Consider the following 10,343-nt stretch of genomic DNA (forward strand, 5'->3'; position numbering starts at 1 on the left):
GCAGAGGCAGCCAAGATACAAACAAGCCCAGGTGCAGGACCCAGAGGGGGAGGCAGCCCAACAGGCCCCTGGTAAACAACTTAAAGATTATGGATCCAAGGACATATAGTCTCCGGCTCAGCTTAGTCTGCGGGGGGTATTCTGCTCGGATCGCCCCTCTCTTCGGAGAGCTGTACTCTTGCACTTTTCACTTTTGCAATAAAACTGTTTCAATTTACCTCTCCGGGTCCACATTCTCATTCTTCCAGAGTGTGAGGCCAGGAACTCCAGGCACTAGGCACCAGGACCCTACATCACTGATACCTAGTATCCGAATGACCTTTGGGAATTTGGTTACTCAGTGACCCTCAATGACCCCTGTCCCTAAAATAAATAACTGAATTCTACCTACACTCAAGCACTGCACTCTAACGTGTTGCTTCACAAACCTTAACAGACATACAAGTCATGGGGGTACTCTTGTTAGATGTGGATTTTGCTTCATTAGGTTTGAGGGAGTGCTTATGATTGTTTCTAAAAATGCACACACAGGTGATGCTTATATTTCTGGTCCGGTGGCCATACTTCGACTAACAAGACTGCAAAGTTCACCACCTGGCTACACACTTGATTTCTATTGAAACAGTAAATGCAAAGGCTGTTTCCTATTTATTTCTAAATATTCCATGCTTCCTACTCTTAGCCTCTTGCTTGTACTTCAGATAACTAGGACTGCGAGTTCAACCCTCCAGGAACTAAGGTATGTTTTAATTATTTTATTTAATAACAGATTTGAAGGCGCTTACAAAAGTACAAACCATACAGGAAGATAACTGAGAAAATTGTGCTCTGCACCCATGGCTCTTGTCTGCCAAAGAGCCAACATGACTTCATGAGAGGGGACAGAGCAGTGCTATTGACTCACCATTTAAAATGCCTTCAGAATTAAATCCTCAATCATTTCCTTTTAACTTCAAATAAAAATTGTCATCCCAGATATTTTTCATTGGTGTGGGTCGGAGGCAGAATAACTATTTTAGAGACAGAAGTATTAGAATTTGTCAATGGTTTGAAAAATAAAGTAGTGACAGATTTCAAGGATTAATTATCTTGATAATGTATTGTTTTCATTCAGAGAAGGGGGAAATAGCAAAGGGAGCAGGTTTGGAAAAAAGAGAGGGAGAGGATTAATAATAAAGTGTAATAATATGGTTTGGGACTTGGTAAGTTTGGGGCTTCTTGGCTTTTTCCAGGAATTGGTTGGAAAAAGGAGTGTGGCTCACGGAAGCCAAGGGAGGAGATGATTTGGGGGAAGTGGGGGCAGCACTCCACATTGCCCGGTGCTGCTGGTGTGATGACACACGTGGGTTGAGCAGTGAAATCACATTCAAGGTAACAAGAGTCTTCGAAAGAGCAATTTTGGTGAAACAGGAATGTTAAAATTTAGAGTTAAAGAGTGAGACAGTAGTGGTGGTAAGACACTGGGGGATTGGTCTCATATAAAATCACTCTAGAGTTTTGGCAGAAAATGGAGTTAGTAAGGACATTAAATCTCAGACCCATGCTTATCATCATCACCTAGAGAGCTTGTACGTTGCTGGGCATCATCAGGGTTCCTGATGGAGCCCCAGAATTTGCATTTCTATTGCATTCTCCGTATTGATGTTGCTACGTTGGAAACCACTCTTTAGAAATCACTGATTTAGAAGCATTGACTTAGATCAGGCTTTCTCAACCTCAGCACTACTGAGGTTTTAGGCCAGATAATTCCGTGTTGCTCGGAGCTATCCAGTGCCTTATAGGGTGTTTAGCAACATATCTGGCCTCTACCCACTAGATGCCAGTAGCACCCCCAAGTTGTGACATCCAAGAATGTTTCTAGGCAATACCAAATATCCTTTGAGTGTCAACATTGCCCGCAGTTAGGAGCCATTGCTTTAGATCATTCAACACAGCTGAAGAGACAATCCGAAAGCAGGTCCAGAGCACGGGGTTGGGGCCCTGGTCTGGAAAATGATGATTTGCATCAACGACAAAGCAGAGCCTACAGGGTAGTAATCTGTGCTCTTCCCAATTAAATGACCACTTTATAAGTGACGGCTCGATTTTTAGCGTTTCCTGAAGGAACCCAGGAAATCAACTTGGAACTATCTACTGTCATTCCAAGCTGCTTTTAGGTTTCTGCATCCTGGAGCCCTGAAAAGCATTTCTAGTAAATTATCCCAGTTCATGAATGTCTCTTTGTCTTCCAGAATGTAGGCTTCCTGGATCACTGCCTCACTTATATTTAAGTGTCCTCAATTATGACTTCCTTATTGATCAGGCCCTGCCATTTGTTAGACAAAGCAATGTTCTGTACCAGGTTAGCAAATTTAAATAGTCCATGCCCCAAAGTTTTTTTTTCTTTTTCTTCTATGTGTCTTGTAGGCAGAATATAGCTGAGTCTTGCTTTCTTATCCAATCTGACAATCTCTTATTTTTAACTGGGGTGTTGAGACCAGTTAAATTATTTTTAAATAATAATATCGTTGTTGGCATTTGGTTTATATCGGCCAGCTTGCTCTTTGTTTTCTATTTGTCTCATCTGTTTATTGTTCTCTTTCTCCTCTTTTTTCTACAACATTATTTGAAAAATTTAAAAGCATTTTATTAAGATGAAAGGCACCTGACAAAATTACCCATTTTGAAGTGAACAATTCAGTGGCATTTATTACACTCAAAATGGTATGTAAAAAAATAAAAAATGTTGAGCAATCACTATCTCTATCTAGTTCCAAAACATTTTAATTAACCAAAATAAACTCCTTCCCTATAAAGCAGTTATTCTCCATTCTCTCTCTGGCAACCAATCTACTTTCTGTTTCCACTTATTTACCTATTTTTGGATATTTCATATAAATGGAATAATAGACTATGTGATCTTTTGTGTCTTAACTCCTTTCACTTAACATAATGTTTTTGAGGTTCATCCACATTGTAGCATGTAACAGTAGGTCATTCTATTTTATGGCTAAGTAATAGTGCATGTATGGATGCAACATAATTTGCTTATCTATTTATCTGTTGATGGCCATTGTGGTTATTTTCACCCTTTGCCTATTGTGAAGAGTGCTACTATGAAATTTGTACATAAGTATACAAAAGGCCCCTCCATACTGTTTTCCATTGTGGCTGCACCAATTTACATTGCCACCAGTGCACAAGGGTTCCATTTTCTCCACATCCTAGACAACAGTTGCTACTTCTTGTCTTTTTGATCATAGCCTTTCTAACAGGTGTGAGGTGATATCTCATTGTGGGTTTGATTTGCATTTCTCTGACAAAATCAACTTGAATTTTTAATGTTAATCTTGTAGCCTGCAACTCTGTTCAATTTATTTACTAGTTCTAGTAGCTTTTCTGTGGATTCATTGATATTTCTATATGTAGGATCGTATCATCTGAAAACAGAGATAGTTTTGCTTCTTCCTTACCAATACGTTTTATTTCCCCATCTTGCCTAATTGCTTTGGCTAGATCATACAGTAAATGTTGAATGGTTGATATTCTCACTTTTAACCACTTTTGCATTCCAAGCACAAATTTAACTTAGTCATGATGTATAATTGTTTTAATTTTCTATTGGATATTTACTAGTGTTTTGTTGAAGACTTTTGCACCTATATAAGGGATATTGGTTGGTATTTTCTGTGATGTCTTTATCTAGCTTTGATATCAGAGTATTTCTGGCCACATAGAATGAGTGAGGAAGTAGTCCCTCATATTCTATTTCTTGGAAGAGTTTGAGAAGGATTGATGTTAATTCTTTAAATTTGGGTAGCCTTCACCAGTGAAGACATCTGGTCCTGGATTTTCCTTTGTTGAGAAGTTTTGATTACTGTCCCATCTCTTTACTTGTCATAGGTCTGTTAAGATTTTCTATTTCTTCTTGATTTATTTTGGTAATTTTTTTATAGGAATTTGTCCATTTCATCTAGGTTATCTAATTTGCTGGCATATATGTGTTCATTGTAGTCTCTTATAAACTTTTTTATCTCTGTAAATTGATAATAATGTCCCCACTTTCATTTCTGATGTTTCATTTCTTTCATTTCTATTTGTATCTTCTCTCTCTTGGTTAGTCTAGCTAAAGGTTTTAAATGTCATTGATCTTTTCAAAGACCATTTTTTGTTTTGTTTTGTTGATTCTCCATTGTTTTTATTTATCTTCAATCATATCTTGTTTTCTTCCTTTTGTTAACTTTGGGTTTACTTTGCACTTGTTTTTCTATTTCCTTAATATAAATTTGGTGTGTTGATTTGAGATCTTTTTAAAAAATATTTTCTGATGTTTACTGCTATAAGTCCCTCTGAGCACTGCCTTTGCTGTATGTAACCCATGTTCATGAAAGGTAAGACTTAGTATTGTTAGAACAGCAGTAATCGACACACTATTCTGCTTACTGGGCTCATAGAATGAGTTGAGGAGTGTTTCCTCCATATTATTAAATAGTTTATGAAGAATTAATGTTAATTCTTCTTAAACATTTGGTAGACTTCACCATTAAAGCTATCTGAGCATTGGCTTTCTGTTGTGGAAAGTTTTTTATTATTCAATCTATATACTTGTGATTGGTCTAATCCAGGGTTCTAGTTCTCGATTTATTGGGTCGTCGGGAAAGTCATGACATATTTTTTATGTTTTTTCAATGCAAAAATGTGTCATGACTTTCCCAATGACCCAATAGTTTCTATAGTATTTGTCTTCCTAAGACTCTGTCTAGGTCATCTAGGTTATTTGTTGGCCTAAAGCTGTTCATACTATTCCCTAATAATCCTTTGTGTTTCTGTAAGGTCAGTGATGATGTCCCTCTTACAGTTCTGATTTTCATAAGTCTTTCTTTTTTTATTTTGTTCATGTTTTCCAAAAGCCAAATTTTAGTTTTATTTCTTTTCTATATTTTTTGTTCATTTTTTTTCTTTTTTTTAAAATTGGGGTGTTGGGGAAGGGGAACAGTGTTGGGGAATTGGGAAGGGGGACCAGCCAAGTTGTTGTTCTTCAGTCTTAGTTGTGGAGGGTGCCAGTCGCCATCTGGCTGCCCGTCAGCAGCTTGTGACCTCCAAGTTCAAGGTGCCAAGTTCAGTCTTAGTTGCGGGTGGGTATAGCCACCATCCCATGCGGGAATCGAACTAGCAGTCTTATTGTTAAGAGCACATGCTCTATCCACTGAGCCATCCAGGTAGCAGCTCAGCTCAAAGTGCTGAGTTCAGTCTTAGTTGTGGGTTGGCATAGCCCACCATTGAACAGGCAGTCTTGTTGTTAGGAGCAAGTGCTCTCACCAGCTGAGCCATCCTGCCACCTGTTGGCAGCTTAGTGGCAGCTCAGCTCAGGCGCAGCGTCACTGGCCCATGTGGGAATTGAACCAGCAGCCCTGTTGTTCAGAGCTCACACTCTTTAGCTAACTCAACCAACTGAGCCACTCAGCCAATTCCTGTTCATTTTTTTTCTGCTCTGATCTTTAATTCCTTTCTTCTGCTTACTTTGATTTAATTTTTTCTTTTTCTAATATTGTTGAAGGTTAGATTACTTCATTACTAGATTTGAGATTTTTTTCTTTTTTAATATAGTCATTTACAAATATAAATTTCCCTATAAGCGATGCTTTAATTGTATTCCATGTGTTTTGGCATGTTTTATTTTCATTTTTATTAATCTCAAAATATTTCTTAATTTTCCTTTGATTTCTTCTTTCAGCCATTAGTTATTTATGAGCATATTGTTTAATTTCCACATATTTGTGAATTTCCCCAATTTTCCTGTAATTGATTTCTAATTTCATTTCATTGTGGTATAAGAATATATTTTGAATAATTTCAGTTCTTTTAAATTTATTGTGACCTGCTTTGTGGCCAAATTTATGGTCTGTAAACACCTACACACTTGAAAAAATATGTATTCTTGTGTTGTTGAATGTTCTATAAATGCATGTTAAGTCTGCTTGGTTTATAGAATTTTTCACGTCTTGTATTTCCTTGTTGATCATTGTTTCATCCTTATTGAAGCTTTGTCTCGCTGTTCCTCAAACTAGATAATGTCAACTGACATATCTTCAAGTTGACATATTCTTCCTCCTGCTAACTCAAATCTGCTGTTGAATAACTTAGTGAATTTTTCATTTTGGTGATGGTACTTACTATTGGGTTGTCAGAAAAGTCATGATGCATTTTTGCAATGAAAAACATAGAAAAAAAAAAGGTCATGACTTTTCCGACAACCCAATATATCCAGAATTTGTTCTTTTAAAAATAACATTTGTCTATTTATTGATATTCTTTATTTGTTGAGACCCTACAGTTTTTTGAAAAAAGTGCACCAGAACTTAGTAAATTCTTGTGAAGTAGAACTTGCAATGCTAGTATTTTAGGCCTTCCCACAGTGAAAATTAACCGAGATAAAGGCCCAGACCCCTCAATATACTATTAGACTTTGTTACTCAAATCGGGACCCAGGACCAGCAGCATGGGCATCACCTGAGAGCTGGTTAGAAATGTACAATAGGATCCAAGCCCAGTCCAGATCCACCAAATCAGAAACCTCATTTTAACAAGATCTCCAGGTGATCCCCATGCACATTAAAGTTTGAAAAGCAGTGGGCACAGTGCTTGGAATCCACCATGCTTTCTGAGCCTTCAAAGTACCCCATACCACTTTTCAGAATAGCAATTTTGGATTTATTTATATTACTTTAGTAAATACCTATCTTCTTCTCTAGATTGAAACCCAACAAGGGAAAGTCTGCTTTCTGTTATATCCCAAAGCCACACATATAGTGAGTACTCTAAAATCTGTCCAATCAATCAATGTACTGGACCCTGAAATCTCATAATTAACTGCTTCCTCCAACCCCCAATCTGAAATAGGTTTCAAAAGGTTAATTTCTTAACATACTCAAAAAGCCTGAGCTTTCTCAGGTCTCCCAGGGATGATTTTCTTTACCTTTTGATTAAAGTGTGTATTTATCCAAAACCTGAGTGTCCCAACTGCTAAGAGTTCTCTGAGTATTGGAAAGAAAGAAGCCATTAAGTGTATGCTCTATAATTTTCTAAAAAGACTAACTTTTAATCTTGCATTTCAATAATTTTGTTTCTTTATAGTTGTTTTCTCCATTAGGAAAGGTTATTGGAATATGTGTAAAAATGTCATAAATTAATGAAATCAACACTAATAAAAATATTTTTCATTTATAATTCATATATATTTACTTATAACTTTTCCTGTCTTTTCATAAAAGGATTTGAGGCAAACGTTTACAACTAAGTGAGATGTAAGAAAACTAAAGCAATTTGCTAAGATGTGCATCTGTGCATTGTGATGAAAAGTATCTCATATTTTCTAACCTAGAAAGCATAATAATTTGGGCAATATCTTTGTCCCCAGTCATCCAAGCAGTAAAAAAAAACAAAACAAAAAAACAAAAAAAAACAAACCCCAAACCCCTCAAAACAACAAGAAACAGACAACTGGTATTATTAACAGTGTTTTTATTTACAAAGAATTATTTTCGTTTTGCTGTTTGGAAAACCACTAACATTTTTCACTTTAGAAAACATTAAATAATAAACAAGATGTTATACAGTACTTTGGATAACTTCTTCCATCAGTTTAGTGCAATGTATTATTGGCACCTAAAAGTGAAATTTTCTATCACTTTCCCCTTTTCTCTTCAATTGTGCAGTTTATATGACCAAAAAGGAAATGAATTATTACAAAGGGCTCTAAGACCATATTTTCTGGCCCCTACTCAAAGGCGCACTGATTAATACTCCCCCTCTTGCCCTGCCTTCACCAAGTAACATAACAAAACATACACTATTTATGTGTTGTTCAAAAAACATTACCATTTTGTGGAAGTTGGGACATCCAACTGATGGTGAAACTGAATTATAGCAATGAGGTGAAGGAACGGGCCTGGCAGTTGTGTTGGGCATGGCGTTCATTATCAGTAGCTGAGTTAAGTTGTTATGCACATTGCAGAGAGAATGCACCAGATAAAAATCTCTGTAAACTGTATTCTTTGCTATGGTCTCTTTAAAAATCTGAAATATCATCCACTGAGCAAGTGAAAAGGTTATACTTTTATCAAGAAAAAAACCCCACCACATTAGGACACTGAGATACTAAAACATCTGTTCATCATACTCTTTTAGGAATAAATATATATATATATATATGTATTTTTTTTCCTTTTTGTTTTTGTTTTAATACTGCTAGGTTTGCCATAAAGGGAGAGACATTTTTAGTGAGCCTAGCATTGGTGGACTTTTCCCCTTTTGATTCCTCTCCACTAGGAGCTGAAGAGGGAAATGCCTAAATTAGGCCCTGGCCTGGTCCAAATAACTTAGTTCTGGAGATTTTCATTACACAGTAGTAGGATCAAAACATCTTTTGGGAGATTCTGTAATCTGTCACTCTACCTTGAGGTAAGGACATCTTTTAACTATCTTAAATAGACAATTTTTTATCTAATTTTTAAAAAGCCTCAACAAAAAAAATTAAAAAGAAAGAAAAAAATAGACAGAGAAAGTCACACTTCTTTATAAGGGATTTTAATTTAACAACTGTCCCTGCCAGGAAATGTTCCCTCATACTCCAGGCTAAGCCTGTTTCCTCTAATTCTATTCTTAGTGCATGCGGAGAACAGCTGGTCACCATCCTCTCTGTACCAACGCTTCATATACTTGAAAACCAGCAATGGTTTACCCCTCAGTTTTCTCTTCTCCAGGCTGAATAATCCCAGTTCCTTTAATTTGTCATCATAGATCTTTTTTTTTTCCTACCCTTTAATCATCTTTGTGATTCCTGGCAAAAACAGCAGAAAATATTTTGATTACTTAATCAGCAATGAGGAAAAGCCTCAGTAGTAAGTTGCCTTTTAAAAGTTATGTATTTTTTTTATATATAAAGTTAAAATATACAGGGAGAAAATGTATTAGTTGAGGGTTCCTAGATCTTAGAATTCCAGTCTTGTCCTGTTGCTCTAGTGTGTGTGTGAATCCTCTTCCAACACGTTCAATGCTTCAAAGCATGGGACTTGCTTCCTATCCCATCCTGACATGATAGCATGTAAGTTATGAGCTAGACCTGCCTAAATTTATACTGACTGAAAACTTAGTATGAAAATCTATTCCAATGTAGCTCCTCCCATGCTTCTCGTCACCTTGCTTCCATGAACAGAATCTTTCCTTTTAAACAGCCAGACCTTTTAGAAAGCTTCTTACAGATTTCCAGGGAGACCATGTTGTTTTGGAGAAAGCTGTTGGTTTTAAAGTGTAACCAGAAAGAGTGAGGGTTTTATATGTTAACTGCAGTTTCTTGTCTACCTGGATGGTTTACTATTATTTATAGGGATCAAACTCAAGATCATTAAAAAAATTAATCCCTCCCCTACCACAACCTGACACGTTTTCCAAATTTCTCTTCTTACAAATATAAGGTCAGGAGACTGGATAACATTTCACTGTGTATTTTTTAGTCAAGAGATCACAAGCTGCCTTTTCCCTTGCAACTAGAGTCTGTAAATATTAGGAACACGTAACTACTTAATATCAATAGCACATTTACACAAAACACAATAGTACTAACGAGGAATTACGTGCCCACTCTACATAATTGTCTTTAAAAGAAAAATACAGATAACAAGAATAAATGCATCTTGATATGTTACACACCCTTCTTTTATAAAGTGAATGGCAGTAAAAGAATTCAGGTCAGTCCAGAACTAACAGTGAAGAGGAGAAACCAATTTCACAAGCACATTGTACAACGTATCTCAGGGAAAGTCAATACTACTCGTGGTACAACACTGAACAGATAACAGAATGGCCATTTGCATGGATGTCTTTTGAAAACGTCTCCCATAATTTGCTATAAGGAACACCTTATAACCAGGATGAAGGATGGCATAGGTCACACACGCTGAAGGTCTTCCTAAAAGGACATAGCATGGAAGGTAACACCCAAAGGTGGCTTGCACATGTCTACAGATGTCCCTTCTATTTCAAGGAGAATATCACTGTCCATTGGGATTGCACAAAAGCAGGCCAGCAAGATGAGGATCAACAACCCGACTTCCTCCTGACCCACTGACCCACTCTTCTCCTAGGCCTGAAAGGGAGAAGACAGGAGGTGAAGATTAGAAAAAGAAGAGGGAGCAACATGGGAGGTCATTGCTAGTTGTGGAGTTGCTCGCGTTCTTCAGAGCAGGGGCCTTTTCTCAAGCTCACATCATCCAATCCAATCTCCCCAGTGTGACCACGCCTTTGTTCACCCTTGAAGATTACCTAGGGAGAGAACGGACACAGTGGTCAAGCCTCCTCTGCCCTTT

General features: G+C 37.0%; 1 protein-coding gene across 1 annotated transcript in view; it reads right to left on the reverse strand.

The window, feature by feature from the left end:
• Positions 1-7,483: 7,483 nt before the first annotated feature.
• The window catches only part of NPNT (nephronectin), an 85,243-nt gene continuing 82,383 nt past the window's right edge, over positions 7,484-10,343 (reverse strand). The window contains exon 12 of the mRNA XM_019630095.1: positions 7,484-10,299. Within this exon, the coding sequence (XP_019485640.1) occupies positions 10,189-10,299 (111 nt within the window). The 3' untranslated portion in view covers positions 7,484-10,188. The remainder of the gene's footprint in view (positions 10,300-10,343) is intronic.

The sequence above is a fragment of the Hipposideros armiger genome, unplaced genomic scaffold, assembly GCF_001890085.2.
Source record: "Hipposideros armiger isolate ML-2016 unplaced genomic scaffold, ASM189008v1 scaffold_892, whole genome shotgun sequence".
NCBI lineage: Eukaryota > Metazoa > Chordata > Mammalia > Chiroptera > Hipposideridae > Hipposideros > Hipposideros armiger.